The 23,181-nt window shown below is 45.7% G+C and overlaps 1 protein-coding gene and 1 pseudogene across 1 annotated transcript in view; one reads left to right on the top strand and one right to left on the bottom strand.

Annotated features, from left to right (window-relative positions):
• Positions 1-23,181, top strand: part of LOC147124922 (sodium- and chloride-dependent neutral and basic amino acid transporter B(0+)-like) — a 643,543-nt pseudogene that overhangs the window by 98,299 nt on the left and 522,063 nt on the right.
• LOC147124923 (sodium- and chloride-dependent neutral and basic amino acid transporter B(0+)-like) overlaps positions 1,852-23,181 on the bottom strand; it is a 328,414-nt gene continuing 307,084 nt past the window's right edge. Inside the window, exons 12-14 of the mRNA XM_085994777.1 lie at positions 17,842-17,951; positions 13,866-14,036; positions 1,852-2,876 (exon numbers count right to left, since the gene is read on the bottom strand). Of these exons, the coding sequence (XP_085850903.1) occupies positions 2,739-2,876; positions 13,866-14,036; positions 17,842-17,951 (419 nt within the window). The 3' untranslated portion in view covers positions 1,852-2,738. The remainder of the gene's footprint in view (positions 2,877-13,865; positions 14,037-17,841; positions 17,952-23,181) is intronic.

Genomic DNA, 23,181 nt, shown 5'->3' with positions numbered 1-23,181 from the left:
CTCTTCCTCTCAACATGCGTGTACCAAAAATTTTGCCGACAAGAAAAGGCAGGAAGCGCACGGCTTTAAATAGCGCTCCCCCAGCCCCTTCCCCACTTGAAAACATTCCCTGTTGTTCCTAGCGGCAGGCACTAAGGCAGGGGGTGCAACTCAATATCTGGTCCAAGGCATTGTACGCTCGACTGACGTCACGATCTGCGGGTGCAGGTGATTGTGGCGGTTGTGTTTAGCGCCACTGCAAAATGACTGGTCAATTTCGCAAGCGGCGCTAAAATCACTGCGCTCGGGTGCTAAGTTCCTAGTGCCCCGTTAGCGACCTGGGAGGCGCTAACGGGAGGCACTAACCAACCGGATTTCCCCCCCCTTATCTTTCTAAGCGTGTGCTGTTTATATATTAAGAGGCCTAAGCTAAACATGAGTGGTTTATATAGTTTTTATGTTACAAACCAAGGCTAACTGAGTGAATAGAATTCATGCTGGAAAATCATCGGTTATAGTTCTCAGCCAGTGTTAAACTTTGATTAATCAGATGTAGCCATTATTCCATTAATCAGATGCAGATATCATTCCTGATGGGACATTGCAGGTGGAGATGTTGCCCCCTGAAATTTTAAAGTCGTTGCATGTTGCTGTTAATAATGATACTTGTGAGAAGTCTGAAAGTGGACAAACTGAACAATCAGAATTAGCCAACAGATCTTTTCTTGTTGCATTCATATATTTCCTCACACAAAGGTTCAGCAGAGAGCAAGCAAAAGTTAGTGCAAATTAATACATTATCTCAACCCAACACAGTCCCTCAGCCCAAAACAGTCCCTCAACACAGCCCCTCAGCCCAACACAGCCCCTCAGCCCAACACAGCCCCTGAGCCCAACAGTCCCTCAAAACAGCCCCTGAGCCCAACACAGCCCCTGAGCCCAACAGTCCCTCAACACAGCCCCTGAGCCCAACAGTCCCTCAACACAGCCCCTCAGCCCAACACAGCCCCTGAGCGCAACAGTCCCTCAACACAGCCCCTGAGCCCAACAGTCCCTCAACACAGCCCCTCAGCCCAACACAGCCCCTGAGCCCAACAGTCCCTCAACACAGCCCCTCAGCCCAACACAGCCCCTGAGCGCAACAGTCCCTCAACACAGCCCCTGAGCCCAACAGTCCCTCAACACAGCCCCTGAGCCCAACACAGCCCCTGAGCCCAACAGTCCCTCAACACAGCCCCTCAGCCCCACACAGCCCCTCAGCCCCACACAGCCCCTCAGCCCAACACAGCCCCTGAGCCCAACAGTCCTTCAACACAGTCCCTCAGCCCCACACAGTCCCTCAGCCCCACACAGCCCCTCAGCCCCACACAGCCCCTCAGCCCCACACAGCCCCTCAGCCCCACACAGCCCCTCAGCCCAACAGTCCCTCAACACAGCCCCTCAGCCCCACACAGCCCCTCAGCCCAACACAGCCCCTCAGCCCAACACAGCCCCTGAGCCCAACAGTCCTTCAACACAGCCCCTCAGCCCCACACAGCCCCTCAGCCCCACACAGCCCCTCAGCCCCACACAGCCCCTCAGCCCCACACAGCCCCTCAGCCCAACAGTCCCTCAACACAGCCCCTCAGCCCCACACAGCCCCTCAGCCCAACACAGCCCCTCAGCCCAACACAGCCCCTGAGCCCAACAGTCCTTCAACACAGCCCCTCAGCCCCACACAGCCCCTCAGCCCCACACAGCCCCTCAGCCCCACACAGCCCCTCAGCCCCACACAGCCCCTCAGCCCAACAGTCCCTCAGCCCCACACAGTCCCTCAGCCCCACACAGCCCCTCAGCCCCACACAGCCCCTCAGCCCCACACAGCCCCTCAGCCCCACACAGCCCCTCAGCCCAATAAGATTTACAAGCATTATACCAGAACTGCGAGGTTATATAAATCAGGAATGGAAGAACAGGCTGGGTCTATTTTCTCTTGAAAAGAGAAGGCCGAGGGTTGACCTAATAGAGGTCTTAGGTTTTGATAGAGTAGAAACAGAGAGAGCGTTCCACTTGTGGGAAAGAGCAAAACTCAATATAAAATGGTCACCAAGAAATCAAACAGGGAATTCAGAAGAAACTACTTTACAGAGAGTGGTGAGAATGTGAAGCTCGCTACCACAGGGAGTGGTTGAGGAGAATAGTTTAGATGCAGTTTAGGGGAGACTGGATAAGCATATGAGGGAGAAGGGAATAGAGGGTTATGCTGATAGAGTTAGATAAGAAAAGACGGGAGAAGGCTGGAGTGAAGGATAAATGCTGAATGGCCTGATTCTGTGCTGTACATTTTGTGTAATTCGATGTAATTCTGTGTAAAGAGAGCTCGCAACCGCTAACTCGGAAAGAAGTGGAATTCATACAACAGCTGAGCCAGAAGGCTCTAGCTACACAGGAGGTTAGATCACAGTGCACACAAAAGAAATTGGAAGTATTACATGTAGGAACTTCCCGACAACAAGCAGGACAGTGAGGAACCCAAGTCAAACTTAGTAAGAGAGTGCAGTGCAAGACTAGAAGAATTAAGAGGCAAAAACAGACAGCTGGATCGATCCCATGCTGATTTAAACAGAAAACACCCAGAAATAGAGCACAGAGATTAAGAGAGATGCACTGTCCCGGCCGAGTTGCTGGCTCCCACTGAAGGACGGTGGGAGGACACCAGAATGGCGGTGGAGTGTCAGGGTCATTGTTTACAAATTAAACAGAAATTTTCCCTTAAAATTTCACATCTCAGGCTTAGCAAGAAGTTGGACACGGTTCGGGACTTCTGTAGAATCCGGCCTGTTTCTGTATCTTTCCCCTCTGTGTTGTTCCAAGTATGGACCCCAATCAGGAGCTGATGTGCAAGCGGCAGAAATTTTCTGTGAAAAGAAAAGTTAAATGTTTAATTATTTCTGTTTGATTTTTATGCACCATTAACATCCAACTAGAAAAATCCCTGATCCTAATCAGATTATCCTGCAGTTTGTTCCAACAAGGAAGTCAAGTTGTGGAGCAAGGTTCAGGTTGTCCCAATATTAAAGAACATAAGAACATAAGTGTAGTGATCAATAGCATGTCATTCTATAGTGGACACTAGGTGGAGCTGTGTAGAGCTGTATATAGCTGTATGTTTAAGACTACATTACCCATGAGGCACTAGGCTACCCAGAAGGCAACAGTCAAGATGGCAGCCTGCACACAGGAGCACACATGGAAGCCTCTACAGATACTGTACCTAGAGAATGTGTACTGAATAAATAACTAGCTAGAAGCTAGCTGTGTTCATAATAAGAATTTCTAGTTATTAATGAACATAACATGGTACCAGGGTGGTGAAGATCTGCTGAAAATTGTGAAAAGCGACATGGAGAATTTGAAGCCACCAGGAGGTTTGAATCTCGAGGGAAATGTCGACTACAATTGACGGATTTTTAAACAACAATTCAAACTCTACATTGCAGCCATCGGATTCGGTACGAAGCCAGATGCAAGGAAGATAGCGTTGCTGCTTACGGTTGCAGGCCCACAGGCGATAGAGGTATTTAATACATTTGTGTTTAATTCAGCGGAGAACAGAGAAAAATTAGAAGATGTGCTAAAAAAATTTGATGCACATTGCTCTCCCAAAAAGAATGAGACATATGAAAGATACATCTTCCGTTCTCAGACACAGCAACAAAATGAGACTTTTGTTAGCTTTATAACTGATCTGAAACTGAAAGCAGAGACATGTAATTTCTCTGAGCTCAAAGCATCCATGATTCGTGACCAGATTGTGTTTGGTATTCATGATAAAAAAGTCAGGGAACGTCTGTTGAGAGAAACCGAACTAACATTGGAAAATGCTGTGAAAATATGCAAAGCCAGCAAGCTAGCTCGAAATCACGCGAAGACTTTCAGTGAAATCAATAATGATGCGAATGTAATGAGTGATAATGCTGCTGTCGGTGCTGTGACCTACAAGGGGAAGAAACATGGGCAGAACAGAAATGAAAAGCAATCGGAGGATGAAATTTTTAATTGTAAACGCTGTGGTTACAAACACCAGTTAAGACAATGCCCAGCGTTTGGAAAAATGTGCACAAAGTGTAATGGAAAGAATCACTTTGCCAAACAATGCTTTTCAAAAGTACAAACTAAGAAAGGGCAACGAGTTAATGTGATTGAGGACACTGATGTAAGTGAGAGATTTTTTGTAGGAATGGTGTCATGTGACGATATCAAAAAAGATACAGAAAATGTGCAGCCCTCAGAAATAGACAATGCTGAACATAAAGTTAATGCAGTAAAAGAGGACAAATGGATGATCCCACTGCAGATAAATGGAGCATTAGTTACATTGAAACTGGACACATGGGCAAAAGTAAACTTAATCAGTGTGAGTGACATTAACAATATGAAAGAAAAGCCCAAAATAAAGAAAAAGTCAGTACTACTGAAGGACTATAATGGACAGAAAATAGATAGCTTAGGTGTATGCAGACTTAAAGTGACAGTCAAAGACAAAGTGCATCATCTCATGTTTTCTGTTGTGGCTGAAAGGCTTGATTCACTACTGGGTGACAAAGCTTGTGAGGACTTAGAACTGGTCAAAAGAATCTACCATATAAACTGTGCCATAAGCAGACCAGATGTCTCGGTGGATTCTGTAGTGAATAATTTCCAGGATGTGTTCAAAGGATTTGGAGTTCTACCATTCACTTACAAGATCCAGCTAAAGCAAGATGCTCAGCCAGTGGTACATGCTCCACAAAGAGTTCCAGCACCCCTGCGTGACCGGCTCAAGAATGAACTGGACAGAATGACCACACTAGGAGTCATCAGGAAAGTCGAAGAGCCAACATACTGGGTTAACTCCATGGTATGTGTAAAGAAAAAGAACAATGATCTAAGAATATGCATGGATCCAAAGGACGTAAATGCAAACATAAAACGTGAACACTACCAGATTCCCAAGCGAGAAGAAATCACCAGTGAAATGTCAGGTGCCAGATACTTTACAAAGCTCGCTGCCTCACAAGGATTTTGGCAACTAAAACTGGATGAAGAGAGCACCAAATACTGTACCTTTAACACACCATTTGGCAGGTATTGTTTCCTCAGAATGCCTTTCGGGATAATATCTGCATCTGAAATCTTTCATAGAGCAAGAGGCACTGTTCATTGGCCTGGCATAAATAAGGACATTGAGAACATGATAGGCAAATGTGAGACATGTCAGAAACACCAAAGCAAACAAGCAAAGGAACCAATGATAGTAGCTGACATAGCAACAGCAGCATGGCAAAAGGTTGGTATGGACCTTTTTCATTTAAATGGTAAAGACTATCTAATAGTGATTGACTACTATTCTAACTATCCTGAGATGGCGCTGCTCTCAAGCACCACAGCAAGCAGTGTCATATTGCATGTGAAATCCATCTTCACCAGACATGGAATTCCCAGGATTGCCGTTAGCGACAATGGTCCGTGCTTCAACTGTAAGGAGTGGCAACAGTTTGTAGCACATTATGACTTTCAGCACATCACATCCAGTCCTTTGTATGCTCAGTCAAATGGTAAGCCAGAGAAACGTGTTCAAGTTCTCAAGCAGCTACTGAAGAAGGCGACAGAAAGCAAGTCTGATCCTTATCTCGCCCTGCTGAGCTACCGAACCTCACCTTTAGACTGTGGTTATTCACCTGCTGAACTACTAATGGGTCGCAAGTTGCGCACCACGCTACCCTGCTGTGCAAAAGAACAGCAAAGTGAGGAACTGAGACAGAGAATTCAACTGTTAAAGCTGAAACAGAAATCATACTATGACAAGTCATCCAAAACTCTAAAACCATTGACAAAGGATGATGTTGTCAGGATTGAGGATCCAGATGCATGGAACAGGAAAGCTACAGTTCTTGAGGAAGTAGGACCAAGGTCATACACTGTTAGAACTGAGGAAGGACAGATTCTCAGGAGGAACCGCCGTTCCCTCCTAAAAACACAAGAGACTATTCAAGACCAGATTGATGACAATGCCGCAACTGCATCTTGTCATTCACCGTCAGAACAATCTCATGAAGACACATCAGACTTACCCGTGTTGAAAAGATCCACACGTGAAGTAAAAGAGCCTGATAGACTTAATCTTTGAGTACAATGTAAAGCTTTGAAAATGTGTTGACTGTTTTGAAAATGTTTATGTTTATAGAGCACTAACAAAAGTGTTACTGATATTATCTTTATTGTTTTCTTGAAAGTTGATTGATATTGATTTTGTTAAACCTCAAAGAAAGGGGAATGTGGTGATCAATAGCATGTCATTCTATAGTGGACACTAGGTGGAGCTGTATAGAGCTGTATATAGCTGTATGTTTAAGACTACATTACCCATGAGGCACTAGGCTACCCAGAAGGCAACAGTCAAGATGGCAGCCTGCACACAGGAGCACACATGGAAGCCTCTACAGATACTGTACCTAGAGAACGTGTACTGAATAAATAACTAGCTAGAAGCTAGCTGTGTTCATAATAAGAATGTCTAGTTATTAATGAACATAACAATAAGAACATAAGTAATAGGAGCAGGAGTAGGCCAATCGGCCCCTCGAGCCTGCGCCGCCATTCAATAAGATCATGGCTGATCTGATCCTAACCGCCAATCCACTATGACAGGACTATCTCCTGAATCTAACAGAATTAGACACATGAAACAGGAGCAGGATCAGGCTACATGGCCCCTGGGCCCGCTCCGCTACCCACAGGGCCGTGACCGATCCGAACCTGGACTCATGTCCAAATTCCTGCCCGCTCCCCGTAACCCTTAATTCCCTTTTCTTCTAGGAAACTGTCTATTTCTGTTTTAAATTTATGTAATGATGTAGCTTCGACAGCTTTTTGGGGCAGCATATTCCATGGACCTACCACCCTCTGAGTGAAGTAGTTCCTCCTCATCTCAGTTTTGAAAGAGCAGCCCCTTATTCTAAGACTATGCCCCCTAGTTCTAGTTTCACCCATCATCGGGAACATCCTCCCCGCATCCACCCGATCCAACCCCTTCACAATCTTAAATGTTTCAATAAGATCGCCTCTCATTCTTCTGAACTCCAATGAGTAGAGTCCCAATCTACTCAACCTCTCCTCATATGTCCATCCCCTCATCCCCGGGATTAACCGAGTGAACCTTCTTTGTACTGACTCGAGAGCAAGTATGTCTTTTCTTAAGTATGGACACCAAAACTGTATGCAGTATTCCAGGTGCGGTCTCACCAATACCTTGTACAACTGAAGCAATACCTCCCTATTTTTATATTCTATCTCCCTAGCAATGAAAGCCAACATTCCATTGGCCTTCTTAATCACTTGCTGCACCTGCATACTAACCTTTTGAGTTTCGTGCACCAGGATCCCCAGATCCCTTTGTACTTCAGTACTTTCCAGTTTCTTGCCATTAAGATAATAACTTGCTCTACGATTTTTCCTGTCAAAGTGCATAACCTCACACTTTCCAGTATTGTATTCCATCTGCCAAATCTCTGCCCACTTACTTAGCCTGTCTATGTCCCCTTGCAGGTTTTTTATGTCCTCCTCACTCACTACTTTCCCTCCCATCTTTGTATCATCTGCAAACTTTGATATGTTACACTCGGTCCCCTCCTCCAAGTCGTTAATATAGATTGTAAAGAGTTGGGGACCCAGCACTGACCCCTGCAGAACACCACTGGTTACTGATTGCCAGTCTGAGAATGAACCATTTATCCCAACTCTCTGCCTTCTGTTAGATAGCCAATCCTCTATCCATGCCAGAATATTACCCCCAATCCCATGATTTTTTATCTTAAGCAATAATCTTTCGTGTGGCACCTTGTCAAATGCCTTTTGGAAGTCTAAATACACTACGTCCACTGGTTCCCCTTTATCCACCCTATATGTTACTTCCTCAAAGAACTCCAGCAAATTTGTCAAACATGACTTCCCCTTCATGAAACCATGCTGACTTTGTCTTATTAAATTATGATTATCCAAATGTCCTGTTACTGTCTCCTTAATAATGGACTCCAAAATTTTACCTACCACAGATGTTAGGCTAACCGGTCTATAGTTTCCAGCCTTCTGTCTACTGCCCTTTTTAAATAAGGGTGTTACATTAGCAGTTTTCCAGTCTGCCGGGACCTTTGCTGAGTCCAGGGAGTTTTGGAAGATTATTACCAATGCAGCCACAATCCCTACCGCCACTTCCCTCAAGACCCTAGGATGTAAGCCATCAGGTCCAGGCGATTTATCTGCCTTGAGTCCCATTATTTTACCGAGTACCACTTCCTTAGTGATTTTGATCGTGTTTATCTCCTCCCCCCCTATAGCCCCCCTGCTTGTCCAGTGTTGGGATATTCTTGGTGTCCTCTACTGTAAAGATAAAGAAATCTCACCCGGGGAATTATAGACCATTATTTTAATGACAATTGCAAGGAATATACCAGAAGGTGTTAGAAGGGATGTGATTTATGATCACCTGGAGAGTCTGAACTTAATGGAGAATCCCAGAATTACTTTAGGAAATAGTTGGATGTTAGAAAGTATTTCTTTTCACAAAGAGTCGGCACCCTCTGGAACAGATCACTGACATGTGCAGAGAGTGTGGATTCCCTGCAGTTCGTCAGAAGTTCCTGAGAGAGGACATTTCCAGTTCAAGAGGGTATGTTGAGTGACAGCTGACAATAGTAGGATTGATGAGATATCATAGTTTCTGTAGCTTTGATAATTGTCGAATGGGGTCAGAGAGGAATTACACAGAATTTTCCAATTTGCCTCAAGTTTCCTTTTCGCTGTTTTTTGCTTCCCCAGGAGATTGTGTGACTCGGGGAGGGGAGGGGGCAGGAAATTGTGTGACTCAGGATGGGGAGGGGGGCAGGAGATTGTGTGACTCAGGCTGGGGAGCAGGGCAGGAGATTGTGTGATTCAGGTTGGGGAGGGGGCAGGAGATTGTGTGACTCAGGGTGGAGAGGGGGCTGTGCTGGGTCAATGGTCTATAGGGTTGCTGCTTGCCTGATGGGATGAGTTTGATGGACCAGATGGTCTTTCCCATCCTTTTCTCATTTAGAAGGTATGCATGGGGGAAAAGTTGGGTTGCTTTGCACCTCTGATTAACGCCCTGAGGACGCTAACGGGGCACAAAGCAACTAGTGCCTGGGCGCGGTGCCACCCACGGCTCCCACAAAATTCAGCGGGAGGTTAGTGGCGGTGCTAACCGGTAGCACACTGCGGCACTGCGCTGCCGGCGACATCATCGCTGTGCGCAATGCCCCACTCGTGCCCCGGCCGCGTTCTTCGGGAGCGCCCCCTGACTTACCGCCGGACACTATGTCTGACGGGGTCAGGGGGGCCTACCTGCAGCCAGGGAGGTGCTATTTAAAGGCCAGGTGCGGGGTGGCCATTTTTGTTGCTGGTCAACTGCCAGCACCTGCCTGCGCTCCCGTCCCCGGCCTCCTGAACGGCCCCCTCCACAGAGTGCCCTTCTCTTGAGTGCCGGACTCTTTTGCTGGCACTTCCGATCGCCGGGGCCCAACTGGGTCCCGGGTCGCGCTGCGCAAGTTCCCTCCACTTTAAGAAGGGGAGGAAGGCCTGCAATATCGCAGCACCCCAAGAGGGATGCGGGGTGCTTCCAGTTGTGCCCCACTTCCCTCTTGGGCGCAACCACTCAATTTCCGCTGCGGGGGCGCTAATTTTTCCGGGGCGCTAACAGTAGCCCTTGCGAAGTTAGCACCCCAAATGGGGCGCTACTCAATTTCTAGCCCCATATGAAACCTCATAGAAAGGTTCAATGGTGGACTCACTGAGCTCACTTTGTGAAGTGGAAATATTTCTGGCCAAATTGTATAATTAAAACAAGTGTTAATGTTTCGATTATTAGTGTTACAATATCAAACTCTTCAGCAATTAATATTTTATCACTTCACCCTTCGAGCAGTCGTTATTTGTTTGTGCGTGTCTCTAGTTGTGACACTCTACTTGTCTTCATCCTTTCATATGCAGAAATTAATGAAATTCTTTGCAATATTATGCCAATCCCATTCTAACCCACCCAGTAAACATCAGGGAATGTGTCTGACATCAGGCCCACACAACTCAGGAAAGCCAATACAGCTCAGTAACTTTACCTATTTCCTTTATGCAAGTGTCTCCTATGGTCTGAGTGCCCCTGTCCTTTCATCTCTGGGACCAATGGGATGAAATATCACTCCTTCTGATGGATGCAAGGTGTGTTGTGTGTGTGAGAGAGAGCGGGAAAGTATTGGGAAAAGCTCTTCCTAGATTGTACATAATGTTATTATTAGGATGGGTTCGATGGGGGCATCTGTCCGTGGCTGGGATATACCTGAACTGGCAGAGCTTGCTGCTGACACTGCAGACTAGTTTTCTGATTGGCATTATTTAAATAATGGCATGAATCAATTCAAAATAAATTAACACCGGCATTAAATGATTGGCAGAAAAACAGCATAAAGCCTAAAATGGTCATTTACACCATTTCTCCAATGTACTGATGATCTTCCACTGAATGTACGGTGAAACATAGAAACATAGAAGATAGCAGCAGGAGTAGGCCATTCGGCCCTTCGAGCCTGCTCCGCCATTCAATGAGATCATGGCTGATCATCCAAATTCAGTACCCTGTCCTTGCCTTCTCCCCATATCCCTTCATCCCTTTAACTTTAAGAAATATATCCAAATCTTTCTTGAATATATTTAATGACCTGGCCTCCACCGCCCTCTGTGGCAGAGAATTCCACAGGTTCACCACTCTCTGGGTGAAGAAATTCCTCCTCATTTCAGTCCTAAATGGCTTACCCCTTATCCTTAGACTATGACCCCTGGTTCTGGACTCCCCGGCCATCAGAAACATCCTTCCTGCATCTAGTCTGTCCAGGCCTGACAGAATTTTATAGGTTTTGATGAGATCCCCTCTCAATCTTCTAAACTCCAGTGAGTATAAGCCCAATCGACACAATCTCTCCTCATACGTCATTCCTGCCATCCCAGGTATCAGCCTGGTAAATCTTCGCTGCACTCCTTCCATGGCAAGAGCGTCCTTCCTCAGGTAAGGCGACCAAAACTGTACACAATACTCAAGGTGTGGTCTCACCAAGGCCCTGTACAACTGTAGCAAGACATCCTTGTTCCTGTACTCGAACCCTCTTGCTACGAAGGCCAACATACCATTTGTCTTCTTAACCGCCTGCTGCACCTGCATGCTTACCTTCAGCGACTGGTGCACAAGAATACCCAGGTCTCTTTGCACTTCCCCTTCTCCCAATCTATTGCCATTCAAATAATAATCTGCCTTCCTGTTTTTGTGACCAAAGTGGATAACCTCACATTTACCCACATTATAGTGCACCTGCCATGTTTCTGCCCAATCACCCAACCTGTCCAAATCGTACTGGAGTTTCACAACATCCTCCTCACAGCTCACCCTCCCACGCAGCTTTGTGTCATCTGCAAATTTGGAGATATTACATCCAATTCCCTTGTCCAGATCATTAATATATATTGTGAACATCTGGGGTCCCAGGACCGATCCTTGCGGTACCCCACTAGTCACTGCCTGCCACTCGGAAAACGACCCGTTTATTCCAACTCTCTGCTTTCTGTCCGCCAACCAGTTCTCTATCCAAGTCAATACCTTGCCCCCAATCCCATGTGCCTTAATTTTGCACACTAATCTCTTATATGGGATCTTATCGAAAGCCTTCTGAAAGTCCAAATACACCACATCCACTGGTTCTCCCTCATCTATTTTACAAGTTACATCCCCAAAAAATTCCAGTAGATTAGTCAAGCACGATTTACCTTTTGTAAATCCATGTTGACTTTGTCCGATCCTGTCACTGCTTTCCAAGTGCTCTGCTATTACATCTTTTATAATAGAATCTACCATTTTCCCCACTGTCAGGCTTACCGGTCTATAATTCCCCGCTTTTTCTCTACCACCTTTTTTGAATAGTGGGGTAACATTAGCTACCCTCCAATCCATGGGTAATGTTCAGAGTCTATCAAGTTCTGGAAGATGACCAGCAATGCATCTACTATTTCTAGGGCCACTTCCTTAGGTACCCTGGGATGTAGATTATCAGGCCCTGGGGATTTATCGGCCTTCAGTCCCATCAATTTTCCTAACACCATTTCCCTACGAATACTGATTTCTTTCAGTTCCACCCTTTCATCAGAACCTATGTTCCCCGACATCTCTGGGAGGTTATTTGTGTCCTCCTTTGTAAAGACAGAACCAAGGTATGTATTTAGTTGGTCTGCCATTTCTTTGTTTCCCATTTTAAATTCCCCTGATTCTGACTGCAAGGGACCTATGCTTGACTTCATCAATCTTTTTCTCTTCACATATCTATAAAAGCTTTTACAGTCAGTTTTTATGTTCCCTGATAGCTTACTCTCATATTCTATTTTCCCTTTCTTAATTAATCCCTTTGTCCTCCTTTGTTGAATCCTAAACTGCTGCCAATCCTCAGGATTATTGCTTTTTCTGGCCAATTTATATGTCCTCTCCTTGGATCTTATGCTGTCCCTAATTTCCCTTGTTAGCCACAGTTGAGTCACCTTTTTTGTTTTACTTTTATGCCAAACTGGGATGAACAAATTCTGTAGCTCATTCATTTGGTCTTTGAATGTTTGCCATTGCCTATGCACCGTCATCCTTTGAGTGACATTCCCCAATCAATCCTACCCAACTCGCTCCTCAGACCATCGTTGTTTCCTTTATTTAAATTGAGGACCCTAGTCTCTGAGTCAACTACTTCATTCTCCATCTTAATGAAGAATTCGATCATATTATGATCGCTCCGACCCAAGGGGCCTCGTACAACAAGATTGCTAATTAATCCTTTCTCGTTACATAATACCCAGTCTAAGATGGCCTGATCTCTAGTTGGTTCCTCGACATATTGGTCCAGGAAACCATCCTGTAAACACTCCAGGAATTCCTCCTCCACAGTATTGTTACTAATTTGGTTGGCCCAATCTATATGTAGATTAAAGTCACCCATGATGACTGCCGTGCCCTTATTGCACGCTTCTTTAATTTCCCTTTTAATGCCATCCCCAACCTCCGCCTTACTCTTTGGAGGTCTATATACCACTCCCACTAATGTTTTTTTCCCCTTAGTATTTCTCAATTCTACCCATACAGATTCCACCTCATCAGAGCTAATATCCTTCATTACAATTGTATTAATCCCTTCTTTAACCAGCAATGCTACCCCACCTCCCTTTCCTTTTTGCCTATCTTTCCTGAATATCGAATACCCCTGGATGTTGAGTTCCCAGTCTTGGCCCTCCTTGAGCCACGTTTCCGTAATCCCAACCAATTCATATTCGTTTACCTCTATTTGCGCAGCCAATTCATCCACCTTATTACAAATGCTCCTCGCATTAAGACACAAAGCCTTCAGGCTTGTTTTTTTAACGCTCTTAGACCTATTAGAATTATTATTTACTGTGGCCACATTTGATTTAAACCATTGATTTCTCTGACTGCCACTTTTGTTTTTCTCCTTCCTACCTTTTGCTTTTATCCCTGTTTCCCTTTCCTCTGTCTCCCTGCTCAGGTTCCCAACCCCCTGCCATTTTAGTTTAATCCCCCCCCGAACAGTGCTAGCAAACCTCCATGCAAGGATATTTGTCCCGTTCTGGTTCAGGTGCAACCCGTCCGACTTGTACAAGTCCCACCTTCCCCAGAAGCAGGCCCAGTGATCCAGGAAACTAAAGCCCTCCCTCCTGCACCAACTCTTTAGCCACGCATTCATCTGCTCATCTGTGAGAATTGGAAGACCTTCAGAAATTCTTTTCCTTAATATTTGAAAGATATCAAGGTGTTGCCTTACCTGGCACAAGGTGGAGCCCTCAGCTTGGACAACTCTCACAATAGCAACAATGGGGATCCACATCATACAGAAGATTATCATACACCAGCCAAGTGCTGTTGCCCAGACAGGGTACTGAACAGCTCCATATGTTGGTGGGGCAAATGATGCTAAGGACCAGAAAAACACTGCCTGTTTAAAATGAGTGCACAGAACAAGATCAGAAACAGAATGAGATCGACTATCTCTAGCTTGATTATTTTCAGTTTAAATCACTAAAAAATTACACAGAATTACATAGAATGTATAGCATTGAAATAGGCCAGTCGGCCCAACAGATCTATGATGGTGTTTAAGCTCCACATGAGCCTCCTCCCACTGCTCTTCATCTAACCCATTAACGAAACAGCATAACCTTCTATTCCTTTCTCACTCATGTACTTATCTAGCTTCCCCTTAAATGCATCTATGCTATTAGCCTCAACTGCTCCTTGTGGCAGCAATTTCCACATTATAATCGCTCTCTGGGCAAAGAGGTTTCACCTGAATTCCTATTGGATTTATTAGAAAGGAAAATAAATACTTGCATTTATATAGCACCTTTCATGACCTCAGGATGTCCCAAAATGCTTTACAGCCAATAAATTACTTTTGAAGTGTAGTCACTGTTGTAAAGTAGGAAACATTAGTGACTGTCTTATATTTATGGCCCCTAGTTTTGGTTTCCCTCACAAGTAGAAACACTGTGCTGGATATTCCGATCCCTACGGGTGTGTATGCGCTGTGTACACACCCGTATGGACATCGGAAATGCACAGCGCATGCGCTGAAAACCGGCATTTTCGATCTGTCAAGAATGCTCTTGACAGATCGGACGCCTGCCCTGGAGAAGTGCCTCTGCGGGCAGATAGTTCCGCTTTCTGCAGAACCTCCACCCACAGAAAACCCTTAGAATTCTTATGCCTGTTAAAAGCAGATGCAAGGCCTGTTTTTACAAGGATAAGAGTTGGAAAAAATGTTTTTAAAAAAATTCACTCATTTATCATTTAAAAATACTTTAAAAAAGGTACAGGAAACTTTCGATTTACCGGCACCTAAATAACCGGAAATCTCGGTTAACTGGCAAAATTCAGGAGTAGGTTCAGGTAACTTTTATTACTTGCCTTCCTCCATTTGTTGCTGTGCAAGGGTGTGGCTGCAGCTGTTGCTAAGCTACAGAGATGCTTGCAACTTGTGGCCATTATTCTGAAGCTAAGCAACAGGGTTTGTTGCTTTATACAGAGCTCTCAGCTCCGTATCTTTTACTATAGCTTTCGGTTTTCCGGAATTTTTGATGAACCGGCACCACGTCGGTCCCGTCCGTGCCGGATAAAAAAAAGTTTTCTGTATGTTTATATTTAGCCCCGTAAAAAACTTTAATTATTTTTTTCAAAAAATTACATTTTTGTTTAAAATATTAAATTTATTGTAATTTCAAATAATTTTAAAAATGTGATTTAAAAAATTAATGTTTTACTGTGTTTTGGAGTGATTTCCATTCATATATTTGACAGGTCTATCTTTCAAGTGTATGACGGGAGATTCCCTTCTTTGATTGGCTCCCCATGGCCCACGTGATCCCAGGTACGCTTGCGAACTGCCTGCACCTCTGGGATATGTGGGCCCTGCGCACTTTGGCTTGGAAAGGCCCAGCATCGGAACTATACGCACCTTGAGAGCCCTCAGGTAAGGGCGTAGATTTTTTCCAGATCAGAGGCCTCCACATGCGGGAATCCTCCGATCGTAAAATACGGCCCATCATCTCTACATCTACCCTATCAAACCATTTCATAATCTTCAAGACCTCTACCAGGTCACCCCTCAGCTTTCTCTTTTCTAGAGAAAAGAGCCCAGCCTGTTCAATCTTTCCTGATGGTTATAACCTCTCAGTTTTGGTATCATTCTAATAAATCTTTTTTGCACCTTCTCCTGTGCCTCTATATCCTTTTTATAATATGGAGACCAGAACTGTTTGAAATATTTCCATGGCTGTTCTCTCTCTTTCCCTGTCATCTTTTTCCCCTGTTTTCCTTCCCTAGTTCCATTCTCATCCCCATAAAATTACCTTTATCCAATTTATTCCTTTGGTCTTTGTCTTACTTTGGTCTTTCTCAAACTTTATCTCAAACCTTGTCATGTTGTGATTGCTATTGCCTAGATGATCCCCTATGCTTAATTCTCTTATCTGCTCTGGTTCTTGTCTTATGACTAGATCCAGCAGTGATTCCTGTCTTGTTGGGCTTCTTATGTACTGGGTACGAAAGGAGTCCTGAACACACTGTAAAAACTTCATTCTCTTTTACCCTTTCCCTAGCACGTCTTGCCAGTTTATTTGGGGATCGGTGAAGTCTCCCATGATTATTGTTCTATGTATTTTACTCATTTCATAGATTGGCATAAATATTTCTTCCTCCACTTCCCTTCCACTATTAGGTGGTCTGGTGAATACCCCTATTAGCATGTTCAATCTCCTACCCTTTATCTTAATCCACATGGATTCTATTTCTATCTGAATGTTAGTTATGTCCCTTTATCTACTGCCATTACATTATCTCTAATTAGTACAGCTACCATCCCCCCACACCTCCGCGCTCTTCCTTTATCCTTTCGAAATACGTTATATCCTTCAATATTTAACTGCCAGTCCTGTTCTTTATGTAGCCATGTTTTAGGTCTTTTGACTACATCTGGCTCCTCGCCGCAAATGATTCTCTTCAGTTCCCCCATTTTGTTTTGGATATTGTGCATATCACTGTACAGTCAATTTAACTAATTTTTATTAACATTTCACTCAGTTTAGTTTTAACAGTCATTTTATACTTATGTTCTATAACTGTATCTGTTCCCTGACCTTTCATGTTACCCTTAATCCTCACCTTGGTCTGATCTTTACTCTCATCTGTTATTTCTCGTATCTTCAGGCTTATGCTTTTTTCACCATATCCCACCCCCATATTACCAGTTTATGGTATTGTCCACAGCTCTATTTTCTTTTCGCTGGGACTCTGGCCCCATATCGGTTTAGGTGGGGCCTGCCGCAGCCATACAGCTCCCTCCTGTCCCAGTATTGGTGCCAGTGTGCCATAAAATGGATCCCCTCCTTCCCACACAGTGACCTTCCTGATTTCTCTGTCTCTATGCCAGCTAACACGTGGCTTGGGTAGTTATCCCAAGTTTGCCCCTGTGAGGTCCTGTTTTTAAAAAAAAAAATATTTCCTAGCTTCTGATATTCGCTTGGCAGGACCTCTTTTTTCTTCCCTATGTCATTGGTCCCAGCATGGACCATGACAACTGGGTCCTCCCCCCTCCCTTTCCAAGTTCCTCTCCAGTTTCTATAATATATCCTTCACCCTTGAACCAGGTATGCAACACACCCTCCTTGACTCTCTGCAACTGCAGCAAATGCTATCTATCACCCTCATTATCAAATGCCCTATGACTATAATCTTTCTATTTCTATTTTTCTACCCTACTTGGACTGCTAGCTGCTCCACGGTGCCATGTTTAGCATTCTGGCCATTCTCCTTGCAGCCTTCATCCTATCATCACAGATGGAAACTGCATTGTACCTGTTGGTTAGGATCACTGTCTGTCGGACCTCCTTCCCTGCCTCCCCTCGGTTCTCCCAACCCTGCTGACTGACAGTCACATTCTCCACTTCCTGCCCTTGCGCTTTCCTCTGTGACTGTATTCTGGAGAAAACTATCTAGATATCCCTCCCTCTCCCTTATGTGTAAGAGAGCCTCTGACTCACACTGCAGCTCAACAACTCTGAGCTGGAGAGTCTCAAAGTAGAGACATGTCCAGCAGATGTGGTGATTCGGGACAGCATCACTATCCACAAACTCCCACATACTCCAGTGCTAAAACTGAACTGTGCTGACATTTCTAATATTTATTTTTGTTTAATTTATTAGTTAGCAATAATTTATTTAGCATTAATGTAAAATCTCCTTACTGCCAACAAGCACGGTGTGATAAAAAACCAACACACTCTCCACCACAGCCAAAAGATCCAATTCTTTTCCCCAATCATCATCTCAATGTCCTTGATGAATCTCTTTATCCCTGTGAACAACAAGAAAGCAGGGATACACAATCACTTGGTTTGTCCCATCTTGAGGGCAACTTGATTGCTGTAGAAGTCTGTCTCATACTGAGTGTCAGTAATGCACAGGTTAAATCAGAGTAGGGATCACACAGCATTTCAAACAGGATGAGTAAATTGTATCATCATCCCAATTCCCCAGGAAGGTAAAATGTTTGTACAAAATCCCGAGGAACAGGTGCTCACTTTCAGAAAGGCTCATGTGTCAGATCTGTGCTGAGATGGACAGGTCCCCTGTTATCAGAATGGGGGAGGATGGGCTATCAAAGTGAGGCCTCTCTCCTGAGCTGAAGAAAAGCAACTGGATTCCAGGAGGTCAGAAGAAACATCATGAAGACACTGAAGCAGAACCTGCCTTGTTGTTCCATCTGCCTTGATAGTTGGGAGAAACTGGTAACTGACTGAGTCAATGGCAAACAGCTGTTCAACTCAGGGGGAAGATGTTTGGACAACAAATCAGCAATTAGCAGGAAAATAACTGCAGCAAAATTTACCCCAACAACAACCAGCTGTAACCCAGCAAGAACAAGGGGGTCACGGGTGAAGGACGCAGAAGGCACTCCTGTCTCATACTGGCCTTTGGAACCACTTGGGGGAAGATCTTTGACAACTAAAGAGAGCACTTGAATTCCCACCATCTTCAGATATGGAGGACTATCTATCATATTGTCGCGGTTTGTGTAGATCGCCACCAAATAAGAGAGTTTGACTTCGACAAACTATTGACAAGTTGTTTATTTACAGGAACAGACTAATTACATCAGGTAAGATGGCAGGTAAGATGGCTGAGGTAGGAGAACCGTGGTATAGGTCTTGTCCCAGCGGGGACTCCACGAGGACTGAGTTCGCAGTTCTGTGGGGAGCGTGATGACGTCATGGCGTTTGTGTTGTGACGTCATCACGTTGTTCGCGTTTCCCGCACTTAGGGCGTCACGTGATGCGCGTCGTTGCGTCGCTGGCTGTTGAAGCCGAAGTCGGGAGGCCGGGCTGTGCCGGTGCTTGCCACGGGAGCGGAAGATCGCGTCGCTCCCGCCGGCTGGCCGTTGAGGCCGAAGACGCTAGGCCAGGCTGTGCCGGTGCTTGCCGCAGGAGCGGAAGATCGCATCGCTCCCGTCGGCTGGCCGTTGAGGCCGAAGACGCCAGGCCGGGCTGTGCCGGCGCACGCACATCACGTCGTACGTGCCGTGATGTCAGCACGCTAGGGCACGTCTTAAAGGGGCAATGGCCCCAACAGGTAAGTTAAAAGGGCAATGGCCCCAAAAGGTAAGTTAAAGGGAATTATGTGTCTTTATGTAAGGTACAACCGGTGGTACCGCCACAATATCACACTATTCATCTGTCTTCTTTGTTCAGAAGAGACCTGAAGACCCACACATGTACTTTAGTTGAATTATTTCATTTTGTTTCACTGATTTCCATGTTGTACTTGGGACTAATTATCGGTAATTGTTACAGGCCCCCAGGTCAGAAACCTGAACATGATAAGGTAGATGAAACAGATTACAACCTCTTTGCTGTTTAATTTCGGTGCCATCACGAATAAAAAAGGAAGCATCTCCTTCTTAAAGGGGCGCAACCAATAAAACGAACTTAAAACAAAATTAAAGGAAATTGAACAAATTCAAACAAAATTCTATTTTGGGGGGTGATGAAGCACTCCAGCCCTCTGGTGCCTACTGGTCGCGGAGGGCCTCATGTGTGCTGGTGGATACTGCATGCTCCATCTCCAGGGACACCCAGGAGTGAACGTAGCCGTGGCAGAGAAGCAGAGTGTCGGGCTGAACGACCCCCTCGACTGAGCACTGCTCAGTTAATGGTCACCTTGGCCAGGCCCAGGAGCAGTCCTATGAGGCGGTCCTCTGACTTGCCCACTATCCTCCCCCGCACCCCCTGCCCCTCACCCCGCACCGGGTGATCAATGATCAGGAGCGTGGGACTGAAGTGCAACCAAGAATTGAGGAGAAGCCCCTTCAAAAATTGGAAGAGGGGCTGCAACCTCTCACACTCACTGTATACATGGAACATGGACTCTTCCAGGCCACAGAAAATGCAGGTGGCCTGGGAGTGAATGAAACTACTTAAAACCTTATTGCACGGGACTGCCCCGTGCAACACCCTCCAGGCCAAGTCCCTAATAGATAAAGGGAGGACTCTAGCATAGAGAGTCCTCCACTGGGGACCCCGCCTCCTCTGGATGTTAAGATGGTGTGCCAAGGCGTGTCCAGATGGCAGACGAGGATGACAAAGTGGAGAGTGTAAAAGAGCAGCCTGTACAGGAAACCCTTCCGTGCAGAACAGAAAGGCACGGAAGGGATTTCCGAGAGACGGCTCAAGTTATGAGGCACCGGCTCCCGAGGGAGGATTCGGGGCTTGGCGCCAATGAGAAATTTCACCCGAACGGGGGTCAGCTCGGACAGGATCACCCCACACGCTTGAGCCTCCTTGACACTCCTAGTGGAGTCAGGGCCGAGTGTAGTGTATGTGCCTTTAAGACAGAACTACTTTTACAGCTCCTGTATACTGTAGTACCGGCAGTGACCACACCTGTATATAAGCTTTACGCATGCCTCTGTACCCCCAGTCTTGAGGCTACCCTCCTCCCGTAAATACCTGTTTATTGTTAAGTTACAGCATCCGTGTGGTTATTGAAAAACAGCATACCCTCAGAATCACGGATCTAACAGTGGCGACGAGTGTCGATTCGAATCTACCTGCAACTAAAAAAAAAGTCGAGGCCAGGAACACGGGCGTCGAACACGAGCAACCGCCCAGTCGTCAGCAGAGAGTGAACATCGCAGGGGAGGCTGTGGAGAGCCGGGCTTGGTTTCCCAGCCACGACGATCAGCAAGAGACTGACAACAGGTCCAGCGCAGACCCTTCCCGGGCAGCGACGGCTGGAGCCGACCGATGGCGGAGAGAAAGCCGAGCAGCGTCGATGGGGTAAGACAGAGGGTGAAGCGCACAGGGCGCAGCTGGGGGTTGAAAACCAAGTGGCGTCGAGAAAAAAAAATATATAAACAAACCGGAGAGAGAGAGGGTAAAGCAACAGCCGGGTTCAAGACCGAGCGGCGTCGAGAATAAAAAAATAAAAAGAAGAGCGCGGGAGACGCCATTTTTAGAATCCGCAGCGGAGAAGAAGGGCGAGCGCGGGAAGGAAGGAAAGCACGGGAGATGCCATTTTGTGCCAGCGGAGAAGAAGGGGAAACGCGAGAGACGCCATTTTTGACAGTTAAATCACAACCAGGGATGCCGAAGAGTGGCAGTATCTCTACGTTCGACAATGATGTCGAAGATTGGGTGACATATGTGGAACGTATTGAGGTGTACTGCAGGGCGAATGAAGTGCCAGATGCTAGTAAAGCACTGGTTTTGTTAAATTCCATGGGTGCAAAAACTTTTGGATTACTGCGAAATCTAATAACCCCAGAGAAGCCGGTGAACAAGAATTTTGAAAGCATAGTAGAAATCTTACAGGACCACTTAAACCCCACACCGCTGCTGATAGCAGAATGATTTAAATTCCATAAAAGGAACCAACACAAAGATGAAAGCAATGCTGAGTACCTAACGGAACTGCGCAAGCTATCGAAACACTGATAGTTTGGAGTGGGACTAGCAGATATGTTAAGGGACAAGTTTGTGTGCGGGCTACAAAGTGAAGGAACCCAGAAACGGCTTCTATCAGAAAAGGATCTTACGCTGGACAAGGCTTTCAGTATGGCAGTATCACATGAAGCAGCCGCAAGGGGCGCTGCAGAGATACAACGGAGACCGCAAGAATATGGCACCAATGAAATGTCCTATGGAACAGGGAAGTGCTATCGCTGCGGCAGAACAACACATGACCAGAAGGATTGTTGGTTCAAGGACCAAGTGTGCAGACAGTGTGGAAAAGCAGGACACATAGCAAGAGTCTGCAGGTCTGGGAAGAAAACCAACAGTAAGAAATCTCCACAGGAGAAGTACAAAAAGGTACACCAGGTGATGGACAGTGGTTCAGACGAACAGAAAAGTGACACAGAATCCGAAAGCAAGGAGCTGGGTTGTCTGAAACTACATAAGGTAACCAAAATGGAGGATCACCAGACTATCTGGGTTACACTCAAGATAGACGGAGTCCAAGTGAAAATGGAATTGGACACAGGATCAGCCCTAACACTCATAAACCAAAGGGACTACAAGCGGCTATATTCACATATACCCTTGAAAGCTACAGAGATTGTCTTGAAGACATATACGGGGCAAAAAGTCTACCCCAATGGAAAAATAAGGGTGAAAGTGATATATAAAGGCCAGGAAATACCTAAAATGGATCTATATGTATTGCCAGATGGAGGACCACCACTGCTAGGATGTGAATGGATCCAGAAGATACAATTAGATTGGCATTCCATACAGGCACTGAAGGTTGAGGCCAAAAAGGATGACGACGTCACACCTGGACGACTGTCAAAAATGCTAACTGACGCAAAAGAAGTGTTCCAGGAGGGACTCGGAACACTAAAAGGCATAACAGCAATGATTAAAATAGAGGAAAATGCAAGCCCAAAGTTTCTTAAGGCCAGACCAGTGCCTTATGCGATCAGACCAGCTGTTGAAGCAGAGCTGGAAGGGTTGGAACGTTCAGGAGTACTGTCAAAAGTGGACTGGAGTGAGTGGGCTACACCCATCGTTCCTGTAATGAAGAGGTCGTTGAGTAATACGCCTGGGGAACCAAAGAAGGTCCGCATCTGTGGGGATTTTAAGGTGACAGTGAACCCAGTCCTTCACACGGTACAATATCCGCTTCCACGAATTGAGGATATTTTCGCCTCGCTATCTGGAGGTAAACGCTTCACCAAAATTGAATTAGCCCAGGCGTACTTGCAAATGGAGGTAGAAGTAGCTTTGAAACAATACCTTACGATTAACAATCATAAAGGTCTCTATCAATACAACCGGCTGGTGTTCGGAGTAGCCTCGGTTCCGGCTATCTGGCAAAGGGCAATGGATCAGGTCCTGCAAGGGATTCCAGGGACCCAGTGTTATTTGGATGACATCTTGGTCACGGGCGAAAATGACAGTGATCACCTCGCCAACTTGGAGAAGGTGCTCACCAGATTAAAGGAGTATGGGCTACGAGCTAATCGCCACAAGTGCGAGTTTTTCCAGAAACAGATCTCGTATTGTGGCCACGTCATCGATGAAGAG

This window comes from Somniosus microcephalus, chromosome 1, assembly GCF_052327205.1.
Source record: "Somniosus microcephalus isolate GS21.2 chromosome 1, FLI_Smic_1.0, whole genome shotgun sequence".
NCBI classification, from domain to species: Eukaryota; Metazoa; Chordata; class Chondrichthyes; order Squaliformes; family Somniosidae; genus Somniosus; species Somniosus microcephalus.
The sequence above is the reverse complement of the archived record's forward strand: the minus strand, read 5'-3'. Positions and strand labels throughout refer to the sequence as shown.